At 43.7% G+C, this 14,097-nt stretch overlaps 1 protein-coding gene across 3 annotated transcripts in view; it reads right to left on the bottom strand.

Annotated features, from left to right (window-relative positions):
* dusp8a (dual specificity phosphatase 8a) overlaps positions 1-9,443 on the bottom strand; it is a 41,155-nt gene extending 31,712 nt beyond the window's left edge. The window contains exons 1-2 of one of the 3 annotated variants that reach the window (XM_061076593.1): positions 9,386-9,443; positions 2,835-3,232 (exon numbers count right to left, since the gene is read on the bottom strand). In XM_061076593.1, coding sequence (XP_060932576.1) covers positions 2,835-3,071 — 237 coding nt within the window. In that variant the 5' untranslated portion in view covers positions 3,072-3,232; positions 9,386-9,443. Of the gene's footprint in view, positions 1-2,834; positions 3,233-7,136; positions 7,189-9,033; positions 9,159-9,385 lie in introns of those variants that run through there. The other 2 variants (XM_061076594.1, XM_061076595.1) reach the window with 2 other exon arrangements.
* Positions 9,444-14,097: the final 4,654 nt, after the last annotated feature.

Raw genomic sequence — 14,097 nt, forward strand, 5'->3', positions numbered from 1 at the left:
CGAGACTGAAAGCGAGAGAAGTCAGAAGGAAGCTGGGCTCTACAGGGGGCCGCAGTGTGAGATCTGCCAACCACAGGGCCCACACAGTGAGATTTACCCATTAGACACCGTATAGAAACACGCTGGAGCTTGCTGCACTGACAGAAGTAATGAAACGCTCACACTTCACAGCTCCCCGAGCTCCAACTTTTTTTTTTAGCTTCTCCAGCTTATCTTTTGTTGTTGTTTTTTTGCTGTCTAATTCTGCAGACGGCAAGAGGAGGTCACGCACCATCACAGGCCAACATTAAAACCATTATCTGAGCTGAGCTGCTTCGTCTGGTCGGGGTCGGTCACACAGTCTCTGCAGGACGTCCCGTGTGGCCTTCAGGCTTAGCAGCTTCTTTTGTGTCCAGGTACATGCAGCAATACAAGAGGCTTTTACACAAGATCCTTGTCCAGCGAACAGTGGTAAACTTTAGGTGAGAAGAAAGGCATGTGGGGACGACTGCCAGAAGTCTTCGCAGTAAAGCAGAATTAAAACTAATTGGAATAACAGAGAGTCTGTGAGAAACAGCAGGCGCATGGGGACTCTCAGCCAATGTAGCAATTATACCGACGCTATTAGCTGAGCTGAAGGACGTTTGACTTGTGAAAGTAACAATAATCCACAGTTCTCATCCATTTTACCATCTGACCATGTGGAAAGTGTCCGTCACCTACAAGCGTTAACTGTAATCCAACAGGAGTGGCAAAGCAATAATCTGCAGCAATAATGTATAATTATTTGCCATTTGAAGGGCAGGGCGTGTTTTGGGGGTTGATTAAAGTTCTCTCCCCGCGCAACCAGATGGAAACACAGACTCAGTTGGTCAGCTACAACTCCAGAGCTGATATTTCAGTGTATAAATACACGCAGCAGCTCATAATTCAGTCTCATAAGTAGGTTTACAGAATAAGATGCGAGGCATGTCAGACTCTCCGACCTGCTCCTGGCAACCAGGAAGTGAAACAACAAAAACAAAAGCAATGGGGTTTTATAGACAATGCTATTCAAAACCAGTGTGTCACACCTCAGGGAAGAATTTCCGTCAACTTTTATGTGTCATCGGCTTCTGGGGGGGGGGGGGTCAGAGTTTTATTGCATTGGGTGTGTCGTGGTTAACAGTAAGAGGTTCAACAAATAAATATAACATCTGGAGAAAGAATGCAAACAGGAAGAAGAATCTCATCTGCAGCAGCTGCAGTTTGTCTGCTGTTGTGTTTCTGTGCATTCATGAGCTGCTCGGAAAGTCTCTGTGAAGTCATCACTCCGGCTTTGGTGCGCTCAGTGTGTTTTGATGTCGGAATGTGGAAAAACATGGAGGCTGTCAACTTAATGTGTTGCATTTATGTGTTTAAACGTTTAAGCAACACCTTGACACCTCTTTCCAATATTTGCACAATATCAAAGAGCAAAGAAAAAGAACAGACATGATAATAACACATGTGCACGTTAATCATGAAAACGTCTGTACTTGCTATAAAGTTTGGTGTTTATTGTGAGAGATTAATATAGAGTGACTTTTGACATGTTCACATTAAAAGCTTCAATTTAGAGCTGATTGTAAAATCAAGTTACAACTTCGCAACGATTTTTCCGAGATACTGTTGCCGAACTTTTCCAGTGGGGAACTTTCCGGTTATTCCGACACCACATAAAACGCACAATTTGTCCAGTCATGTAAATCTGTTGAGGGATGAGGGCACAACACACATCGCATACATAGTCCCATACACCCCCACCGCCCTCCGCTTAGGTTTCCCTTCTCAGAGTTCCTTCAGTTTCACACAGCGACTAAAAATACAGGAGTCAGCATGCCACAGGTGGACGGGCCATGGAAAAAATGGCTGTCATATTCAGAGGAGAAGTCATGGAAAGCGGGAGGATCCGATTTCAGGGCCACTGATAAGTAACAAACCTACAGTAAGCCACTCCACTGCCAAATATAGCGCCAGCTAATGTTGTGCAGGCATGGGCTCTAGTGCAAAAAGAGATCGATCCAGAACCACAGCGGTGCACAGATCCGACTGTGGGAAATGTTCTGAGAAAGAGATGCTGGGGAGATGCAGGGTGAGAGCACCTGCTGACGTGGGAACTGGAAAATCTTGCTATAAAAAAATTGCTGCATCTGCCGTAAAATACTGAACATGCATGATATAATACTCCAGTAGTACCTATTGAATTTTAAAAATGTGGCTCTATGTCCTTTTAAAGGAAGACTTAGTCAAGATATTTGGTCACAGCGGTCCTTTCTGCAGTCATTTTTTTTGTGCTCCAGCGCTGATTCTGCTGAAACCAGCACGATTCTGCTGACTTGTCCTAACGCACTGCACTGTAAATGCACCAGTTTTAATTTCCCACCCTCATCTGCAAAAGGACTCACTATATGTTCTCTTCTTATGTCAGAGGTCAGATTTTTACTTGGCACAGACGTACAACTAAAGTCAAACTATCAGCTTTTTAATCCGGATTTGCTGGTCTGTGAAAGGGAACAGAAGGAACAGGATACAATTTTGATGATCAAAGTGGGTTAAAAGATCAATATTATATATATATCAATATGAAGATCAATATTCCTTGGATCCCTTAATGGATGTTGATAATTCATCCGTCCCTCTCACAAGACGGAGAGAGGTACAAAACTAGCTCTGAAGCTCCAGCCGCTGTTTTGCTTTTATCAGCGAGGTGGAGGTTTACTACACACGCTCTGAATCCAGTCATGCACTTTGATAAAGAGGCTCTTTAATCACTCGCCTCTCATCTTATCGCCCTTAAGAGCGTCACCCCTCAGGTTCTCTGAGCTTTAACTCACCTTCACCTTGCCGTTGAGTTGCAGCAGCTCGGTCACAGACACCTTGTCCTGCTGCAGTCGCCTCTTCACCAGCTTGGAGCAGCAGACGTTGACCGCCCCATGCACGTGGGACGCGTTGAACTCGGAGAAGGTCCGGCTGTCGATCACCAGCAGGCGGCCCGTTCCCCTCTGGATGAGGCTCGCCAGGCGCTTGATGTCCATGGCGCTGCGCTTTGTCGGCCCTTTCTCTCCCGCCATGATGATGTAGGAGAGGACGGAGTGGTAACCCTGGGTCACAGACGTGGGGGTGTTAAGGGTTGGGTTGAGGAGGACAAGGGGTGGATGAAAGAGACGGAGGAGGAGGTGAGGTCAGCGGAGGAGGGCTACCATCGGAGCAGGCGCTGAGAGATCCATGGTGCCTGCAAAGAGAAGGAGGAGAAGTTGAAACGCTGTCCCATTGCAACTACGGTCTTCTTCACGGCATTTGTTGGATTATTGCCATGACATTACAGCTGCGATATTCAAAAGTCAGTTGCTGATCATGAGACATCGAGGGCATGATCACCTCTCGTCCTCCGCTTCACTCCAATCATTCCACAACTTTCCAGCCACTGAAACAATTCAAACCCCACCGCTAAGCGACAGTGATGGAGTGGGTGCATGCATTTCCAGACCAAAGCTGCGTGCGCGGTGTATTTTGGGACATTTGTATTATCTTTTATTGACAGACCTTGGATATTAAAATAGCTACAATGCTAAACATGAAAAGAAAAAAGTTATTAAAAGACCGAAAAGCCAACTGGGATTCATCAGTACAAAGATCTGACGGAATATCACACGTCCAAACACAAAGCCAAAGACTTAGCTTAGACATGCGTGACTATTAAACAGTGCTGTGTGTGTGTATGTATGTGTGTGTGTGTGTCTGTAGATTTGTGTGTGTGAAGGTTGGTTGTTGTTGATCGAGGGGGTCTCTTGCGCGGCAGCTCTTGAAACAGGAAACTGAGGGCGTGAGATAAATTAAGCCAGGGGAATTCAGAGAGCAGGTCTGGACAGAGGCGACCGGCCTGTGCGATATCCTGTGCATGTGTGTGTGAATGTGTGAATGTGTGTGTTGCGGAGAGCTGTCCATAAACTTGATGAACTGCCTCCTCCCATCTATCACCAGTAATCACTCTGATCTTCTTGGTGCTCATGTTCTCCAAAGCACTTGTACATTTAACATGAGACACACACACGATTGTTTATCGGGGTTAGAGGATCAACGACAGCGTGTGTGTGTGTGTGTGTGTGTGTGTGTGTGTGTGTTTGTGAGAACGTGAAAAAACCCAACACATGTAGGTTGACGACCACTTTCTTAGTCAACCAGGTGTCAGGCGACAAGTGAGAAGGTCAGAATGTGAACGCAGTCATGTTGTTTTATTCATCTCCCGGCACATGGTGTCATGAAAAATGAATGGGCCTCTTCTCATTTACCCCGAAGCCTAAATGAAGGTTTAAACCTCGGCTGAAAAGGGAGAGTACTATCCAAAGATGGCTGGATAGTGGAGAGAGGTTTAACTTTGAATGTCTAATGTGTCATAATAAGAAGGTATGAAGGCAGAGAAATATCTATTTGCAGCTTAACAAGAAAAACCTTTTGCACACCAGAAAGGTGGTGAGCAGGTGTGGAAGAAAGCCGAGACAGAAAGGGAGAGGTGGAGTGTCTTCTGATCTGATCGTGTTGTCCAGGTAGCCCTGCACCTCTGCTTTTCTCCTCTGTTCTGACACAGGAGAGAGGAGAGAAGATGGAGCAGGGGGGGGGGAGGAGGCGATGGATGTTATTCAACCAGGATCTCTCCAGCCTAGCAACTCAGCCAGCTCAAGGCAAGGGAGGGAACAGTTGTGAAGATGGAGCAGGGAGGACAAGAGATGAAGAGAACGACACTGGTTGCAAGAATGAGGGAGGAGTGGAGTGAAAAAGGGAATGATAAAATCGCTTTAAGTCCTCATAAAACATTTTCTAAACACAAAAACTTGCAGACATAAGCATCACTTTCCAAACACAGATATGGAGTCGATGATTTGGAATGAAATGTGACAAACAGCGTTATTTCTCCACAGATTCTCAAAATAGTCCTGTTCTGTCACATACACTGAGTCCTCCAGGCTGCTGGCCCGACCTGAACATGCACGTACACATGCTCCTGCTGCCTGGCAACGTGCCTGATGCAAGGGAAGCAGCACAGAAACATGGAGGAAGGTCTGGATGGAGAGGAGCAGCTAACTAGCAAATGTAAACACAGCCACACTGCTGCTGCATCAGAAAAACAAACAGGTGTGTGCAAGACACGAGCAAGCAGACAAAAATAAACATTTCTCGTTTACATAAATACAGAATTACATTAAAAATCTATGATAACTGAGGGACTTGTATACGTCTCTTAAATTCCTTCTTAAAAAAGATACACAGACAAATAAATCTAAAAAAAAAACACATCACGCTAACTTGGTGACATTCCTTCACTTTTCCCATCATGCACACCCCAGCAGCCATTCTGCACAAGTACTAAGCCTTGCTGCAATGTCAGCGCTCCCCCAACACAAACAGCGGCTGCCACATTACGACCTGCCCCATCACCTGTTATACCATACCTTATATGGTGCCGAGCCCTTTAGCCGAGTGGCTAACAACACAGCTTCCAGGGGTCTGAATCTCTCTCTCCCTCTTATATGTTGTCCCTCTCCTTGGTGCCGAGCACAACATCTGACACTGCAAATGTCTAATGGCGACTGCTCCGCCACTCGCCCTGCCTGGCGCACGTTTTCTCTCTCTCAATCCTTCCCCTCTCTATCACTCTCTTTCTTTGCAGTGAGCAAGGATGGGAAGGGAAGGGGAGGAGTGTGCAGGTTTACATGTGTGGTGGTGGTGGTAGTGAGAAGGGGGGTGGGGGTGCTCTGCATCTTTCTGCGCCGCCAGACAATAATAATCCTACGGTAGCCTCGGTCGGTGGAACCTGTTTGTGCGCAGAAGAGGGGGATAAGGAAGAGAGGCGACAGGGGGCGAGTGACATGATGGATAGGAGAGACACAGAGCAGCAGCCACAGAGAGTTTACTCAGCACAAACCGTCGCCTTACACAAAACCATCCGTCTTCCTCCATCTTGCATCCAGGCAGGAACAATAAGGAGCAAAAACAAACAACTAGAACAGGCAGCAGCCAGGAGCTCGCTGTGAGGCTCCGGCTGCAAGGAGGGAAAACAAGACGAGGAGGAGAGAGAGCAGAGAGACAGAGACGGCGTGAACAGGCCCAGAGCAGATTCTGTTGTTACCATAGAAACAGCACTGTTGGGGCGATCAGGGGGCACGGGGAGGGTGACGAGATGCTACTGGTGCTGATGCTGGATGGAGGATGAAAGAGTGGAGAGAGCGAAAACTGACAATGGTGCAGACACATGAACAATAGATTGTGACAACTTGGGCTGAGTGACTGGGCTGGAGTTACCATGCTCCCCTCAGGAGATTCTCTTGTTTAAGTTATGTAAAAGATAAAAATACTGGATTTGTTCTGCTGTATCAGTTTGGCCCATTTTTCTGTCTCGTCTGAGATGGAAAATTTAACATCACTTTTTCCGTCTATGTCCTGAGATGGTTGGAAAACTACATCCTTCTGATCTCTATTCCAAAAATCTAGTGCTTACATACAGGGTCAAAGATGTAGCCAAACCAGGTTGGGCGCCTCTTTCAAGTCGAAAAAATGCAGTTACACCTTGACTACAGGAAGAAGGCAGAAGAACCAGATTGACTGGTCAATTTCAAAGGATATTTTTATAATCTCGTTGGGAAAGCTTCTGCAAATATAATTTGTGTGTCATTAAAACCAGAAGAACCATGTATGCAAAGGCACCTGGTGAATAAACCCCCATTTATACAGATTGTAAAAGCAGATGAAATCAAAGAAAAAGTATAAATTATGTCTTTTATTATCTCATGTCTACTCTGCCCATAACTACAAAGAAAGCAGGTTTAAACACAAGCTGATTAGATGATTGTAATCTTATTATATGATGAGCAAAATGATTCAACAGATACATCAATAATCAACATGAATACCATTAATGTAGAGATATAGAGGCCCGTTGAAATCTGACCTCAGCACTGGGCTTCCTAGGAAAGAGGAAATCCCAGAGCTACGTGAATCTACCCTGCAGGGGGTGTCGAGTAAAAAACAGCCACGCTAATCATCTACAGACTTTACTCTCTTTTCAGCTGATAACAAACATTCTACTTATAAAAAGACTTCTCTGTAATGCATCACTAATATAAATCTGAAGAAGTACCTACTTTGTTATCCATAAAACCGATAATCCACACAGACACGTTCATGAGCCCCTTCATATAAAACCATGAGCAAAGCATGATGGGCCAGCTCAATAACGCCATATCAGGCAAACACAAAGGGAGCAACTGGAGGGCGACCAACGCTGATGTAATACCATACAGGTTATTCATTAACTCTGTGCATAACGTCACCTGTGGCCACAGCCTCCACTGGGCCGACATAGAAAGCGTCTCTTAGCTCCATACAATGAGAGGCAGGGGAGGTTTTGTTTAGACCACAAACAATGACATCACCGGAGCGTCTCACAGCCGCTCGTCTGCAGCTCCGACACAAACGGTTATCATCCGCTCCGCCGGCCTCCTCAGAGAGGTCATGTGTCATTTACACTTTAAGACACAACAGAAAGGTTCAGTGCTGAATATTAGATTCCCTTCAGTTCAAGACAAATGATGTCACTAGTTGTAACTAGGTCTGGGCATTAAACAAATATAAATAATAATCATTATATTGTAAGTATGTCAACATACACCACTGATGCATTGCACAACCAAAGTGGTTAGATAGAGAACATAATTGATATTTTGCTGCACATAAACAAGAGTTTTAAACCACAACTGTCACCAAACAAATAATAAATAACATGAGAATTGTTGTCCTTATCTTCCAGACCTATTTACTAAAGATAATTTTAAATTGCTGATTATTTCCTATTGCCTATCTATGTGTCTATTTTCTCATGACTATGTTTTTATTATTGTAGCTTCCTATGAATTGCTTATTGCCATTGGTTTCCACTTTGTTTTACATTCTACAGTATGTTAAAGGGAATGCATCTGGCAAAAAGATATTTAATTAAAGCTTTGAAAAGCAAGTTGGAAGCTAGAACAAGAACATTCTATCCAATTTGTGCTTTAATAAAAGTTAAATAAACAACTCCCTTTTGTGGCCCATCCTAACTGATCTACTCACATGTCTCATCACTTACTGGTATCATTACAGCTTAGGTCTCCAGATAATAACACCTTAACCCAGTGTTTACCAGACTCACACTCATGCATTACCTTTAAAAACAACTGTTTAGGGATTCTGGTGAATATGTGAGCGTATGGATATATATAATATATTTATAAATGTGTCTGTACTTTGTAGACAAGCCTGGTGTTTCTCACAAAACTGGCAGACAGTGAACCCCACTGTGCATACGAGAATAAACAATGCAACATGAGTGGTGATCGGGTAGTTATGAAAAGAAAATCAATTCCTGATTGGCCCTGGTGGAGCAGAAGCTTAATCACACTGTAAATAACATTAGCAGGACTAAAGCCTTGTGTTGTCCTCTGCATGATCAATACTCTGCTGCACACTCCGGGCTCATATAACAACATGGGACTACCCCACAACAACAATGACTGACACCAACAACACAAATACGCACATACTTAACAACACGAGTATCATAAAATATAAATGTCTTTTAAATGAACACAGAAGCTGAAGCGATGCTGCGCACAAAGAGACGGACGGGACTCCGCGGCCTGTGTGATCACGGTCATAACAATGATGGCCGCACTAGAATAAAGCGACCTGGGTTAGAAATAAGAAACAAGACACAGAGATCAGCATCGAGGAGCGTTAACAGCACAAAGTCACCGGGAGAGGGGAGAGGGGGGGGCAGGGGGGTCGCGTTGTTTTAGTGGGAAACCTGCCCCCCCACCTCTCCCCGGGTTGTTGTGACGCGTTGATATGTGACCGCATGCGAAAATGAAAACCCTCCATTGATCGTTCGATGATTATATATAAATAAATAAATAAATAAATAAATAAATAAATAAATAAATAAATAAAATAAAATAAAAGACCGCAGCGGCACGAGGAGAGGAGCGCGTGCTCGGTACTCACCTTTTCAAACCAGCTGCGCGGGCACGAGAGGGGCGCGTGCACGTGAATCAAATACACAATATAATAAATACAAAATTAAAAAAAAGGGATGGATGAGTTCAGCTCGCACCGGTTTAAGGTTTAATTCCCATAAGACGAGGAGCGCGCAACACGGAGCGAGGGTGGGGGTGGATGGGGGGGGGGGGTGCGCGCTCCTGACAAGTCTCGCTGCCGCAGCAGGGGGGGGGGGGGTAGCTAAAGTGAGCTATAGCTCCGTGGATAGCAACGCACTTGATTAAAAGGCAACGCTACGAATCGATAACACACACATTCACACAGACACACACACACACACACACACACACACACTCACCTAGGGCTCCACGCGGCTGCTGCGTGTTATTCAGCAGCCTCCATGAGTGTGTGTGTGTGTGGAGAGGGGGGGGGGGTGTCTTCATGAGCCCGGTGTTTACCTGGGGGGGGCGGTGCAGCTGACGGACGGTGACAGCGCGAAGGGAACCGAACACACACACACACACACACACGACACATGAACGCGCAGCTACACACACACACACACACATGCAGGGTTGAGTTAGCTCGTGCTAAGTTAAAGTTAACCCGGGATAGTGTGTCTGAAGGAAGGGGGGGGGCTTCAGAGGGTGCACTTTGATGAACTGAAACGATGAGGTCATAGAGAGAGAGAGAGACAGGGAGAGGGAGGGAGAGAGAGAGGGGTTGACGTCACCTCCAGCCAATCAGCGCACACGGCTCAGGGGCTGGGTGACGTCAGCGCTCTGATCCTGCAGATTAAAGGGGCAGTTTTTTTTGTTTTTTGTTTTTTTAAAGGAGACGCACTCGGAATTGAAAATGGCCCAGATAACTCTTCTGTTTGTAATATTATATATTATTGTTATTATACAACCTATCTATCTATATACCTATCTATCTATCTATCTATCTATCTATCTATCTATCTATCTATCTATCTATCTATCTATCTATCTATCTATCTATCTATCTATCTATCTATCTATCTATCTATCTATCTATCTATCTATCTATCTATCTATCTATCTATCTATCTATCTATCTATCTATCTATCTATCTATCTATCTATCTATCTATCTATCTATCTATCTATCTATCTATCTATCTATCTATCTATCTGCTTTGGATTTTTACCCGTTTCACTAAGATTGCTTTAAAAACATCAGAAATCTGATTTTCTCACCAATATTGCAACAAAGCCTTTGCAGTCCAGCAACTTGGTCTGCTGGACCAAGTTGGTCGAAATATATTGGTTGAAATACAATTGAAATTGTATTTCAATTGATTGAAATACAATTAAAGGTTCAGTCTGTAAGATTGAGTGACATCTAGTGGTGATATTGCACGTTGCAGCTGAATACCCCCTCACTTCAGTCCATTCTAGAGTAAAGAAAACAATATATCTTACAATTTAGATGATCACAAACTAGTGAAAACGTATAGGATTATTGTATATTTAATCTCTGCCAGTAGATCCCTTTCGCCTAAATCTTACACAATGAACCTTTGAGATATGCTTCTTCTATTTGAATGACGTGCATTAATTATTTTAATTTTCAATATGTTGTATATGAAGATTTATTGTGTTTTCTACCCCAAATCGCCATATGGCGAAAATAGTCACATGACAAACATAAACCATAAAAATCATGTTTTTCAAAAGTAAGATTCTATATTGCGATTGCAGCTGCTGCACAGTTTAAATATCAAAACGAGACCCACTGCTTGTTTCAGACTGTGCAAACTGGGGCAGACATGCTGACAAGGATTGATGTTTGTGATAATTATTATTATTAATTAGAGGCTCTGCACGCACACACAGTATTTTCAGTTGGCCTGGCTAATTAGGTCTAAATTGGGGAAAGCCGTCACCGAAGAAGAAAGACAAATACATATAATTTCAAACAACAGAACCAACAGGGGGGCAAGAACGATGCCAGTCAATCTTCGTCTGTGCAGCTCACACAGTCCTGAGAGGAAAACATAAATGAAATCACCGTGTGAGGCTGGACTACAGAGGCTCCAAAAGAAATAGATGTTTCCAGACATACAGTGGAAAACATTGATTCATCACTATCCCATTCTTACTACCCACTGAATAATAAAAGCTGTAGTAAGATGGTGTTTGACTTCAGTGTCATCAGTTGTCTTTTGTTTGATTGGAAGCCTTTGTCCTGCTGCTGTGCATCAGTGTGATCGTGTGTGTGGGCAGATGAATGCAGGGTGATGGAGCTGTGTGTGATAAGGGCGTATATACTGACACCAAGTGGTACAGATGTTGAACTGCACTCTGTGCTGAAAGAAGGATGTTTTTAGAGCAGAGTGATTGAAGAGGTAGATGTCATTCGTACTAATCATGTGTGTGTGTGTTCATAGATGGCTAATGGCTGTAATTGGACAATTTTACCATATTATCCACCACTCAAAGTGCTTTATTGTACAAGTCGTATTCACCCATTCACACTCCTATTGGTGCTTCTGTACGCAGCACTTTTTCTACCAAACACCATTCACTCTGCAGGCAATTTGGGGTTCAGTATCTTGGCCAAAGGCAGGGAATCAAACCACTGACCCTCTGGATAGTGGGTGAACAGCCGCCCCAGAGTAAGTTGAGACAACAACACAGATTTCATGAAAATCTACCTTTATTTGGATGCAAAAACTCACAACGTAAAGCAATACTGTAGCAGAGGAGAGGAATACTGATTGCTGGTTGGTTGTATGTCTGCCTGTTTGTCGTGTGTCGTCGCCCCCAGTTGGAGTGTCGGAGGAGGACCAGGTAAGCACTGAAAACAAGCACTCAAAGTAAAAGCTTCACAGTCAAAGTACACTGGACATTATCAGAGGATTGCGTCAAATATCTGACAATAGTTTTCAGCTTTTCGTCTTGATCTCAGTCCTGGAGAAGATCATTTTGGCAGTTTAATTTTCTAGTGGATTTGATGTTTGTAAATTGGTCCGAGCCCACACAGTTAATTCCATCCCCTGATAATGTCCACAACTGTTGTATCTGATGCATTTTAAAGTCTAAGATAGAAGTTGTTCGATTTGTGTTACATAGAAAACTTTTTTCACTGTTTTAGCTGCCTTACACATAGCAATTATTTCTTGTGTCGTCAACTGAGAGTGGCCTACAGTCACAGGTGGACTCGAGTGGGGACCGCGTAGGAACTCAGTCTGAGGTAAAATTCTCCAAGAAAAACGATAAAAACAAACACAGAAAGCAAAGCATATTAAAGCAAAGCCTGACGGCGAAAATAAATAATACCGAAGACTGAACGTAACCTACTTATTCTCCGTACTGTAAGGTAACTTAGGTAGTCGTCACATTTTGTTCTGTCAAATGTTGCAATAGAAACCAATGGTTTGATCCACAGTATGAGCTACATTCCATCATGGTGTAAACGGAAATATACACAAGGCATCTACTCGAAAGGATTGTATCAAAATGTTCTAAAAATATCTCTGGTTGGTTTCACAAAAGCAAACTGTATCAAAAGCATTGGCCGAGAGCAAGCAATAATAATAATATTAGGCAATTAAACCCTTTTACACAACGAAAAGCAGGACAACCAATCACGTCGCTTTGATTGTGGACCTATGGAGTCCCATACAGCACATGCATTTCCATTAAAACTCAACACAACCGAAAACACGACACAGATAAAAATAACTTTTACAGCTGAACATCAGAGAGACAACCTTAGTTGGTCTATTGTGCTTCATCCAGAGGAGGCCTGGCCTGTCTATACAACAATCATGGGCTTCGTACGTCACGGATGGGTTCAAGCTACTGTTGGAAGCAGAGGGGTCACAGAGCGTGGTTACTAAGAGGATGGGAAGCTACTTGAAAGTCATGGAAAATTTACAAGAAAGTTAAATCCATTTGTTGTGCCTATTTTTAATGCACCGTTTTGCTTTATTCTTCTGTTTGTGTGAGTGTGTGTGAATGTGTGAGAGTCTCCAGAGGTCTGCATTGATTTTTTTCTGATGGCCTGATTCTATTCCTGGCCTCTGTCCCCCCCCCCCCTCGGTGTCGCCGGCTCTGTGACGCCTCTGGATGTACATCTATATCTTTGTGGCCGTAATGCAGGAGTTGTTGACTGTAAACATCATGGGCCGTGAGGACTGCACAGGCAGAATGGAAAAAAACGGTAATATCTTAGATTGCACAGATGTCCTGATGAGTTAATCAATAACCTAATTGTTATACATTCCTATGTTCCATAACATTGCACATGCCTTTAATGAACACTTAGCACCATGCAACCTTAAGATGAGGCGGCTCCTGAATGCATCAAAAGTTCAAACGGGCCTTGTGTAATGATTTTTTACATTAAATTCAATGAGTGGTGAAGTTGAGTCCATGAAGAAAAAGCCAGATGTCACATAACCTATATCTAAAATGAACTTTTGAATCTGTATAGAGATAAATATAGGGCTGGCATTTGATAATTTCCCTATATTTAGTTTATGCTGGCACTTGTACAGTGAAGGGACCTTTTTACCAACATAACTTTGGGCAACTGAAACTTGAATTTACGCCACTGCAGGTGATCTTCAGCTCCAGTTGAACCAGTTGATATCTGTACATACAGTGTGTGAGGGGCTCAGTCACAGAAAAAGAACTAAACAAGGCCTTGATGTCTGAGACTCATGTACAGTGATATGATTCATAAATTCAAAAAAAACCTCAGCAGTACAGATGAGATGATGTCATGAGCGTAGGCTTTGATTATGGGCCTGACTGCTGTGACTCTCCAGGACTGTGTGGATCAATAACACTGAAGTGTGTGATTAGAAATGTTTGGAGGACCGTCTGAAATCCCACCTTCCTAATGTCCGTCGGGCTCAAAGACACACAACAAGATTTCCTGTCAGCCTGTCAGTCCTGCGTGGGGTGAAGAGATTACCATGGTTTGGACTTGTTAAAGGGTGAGATTGAGATGACGCTATAGGTACAGTGGTGCGTACCACCGGAGGCGGTACAGTGTACAGTGGTGTGTCTCGGTCTGGCTGTAGCGCTCACTCTA

The sequence above is a fragment of the Limanda limanda genome, chromosome 8 (genome assembly GCF_963576545.1).
Source record: "Limanda limanda chromosome 8, fLimLim1.1, whole genome shotgun sequence".
NCBI classification, from domain to species: domain Eukaryota; kingdom Metazoa; phylum Chordata; class Actinopteri; order Pleuronectiformes; family Pleuronectidae; genus Limanda; species Limanda limanda.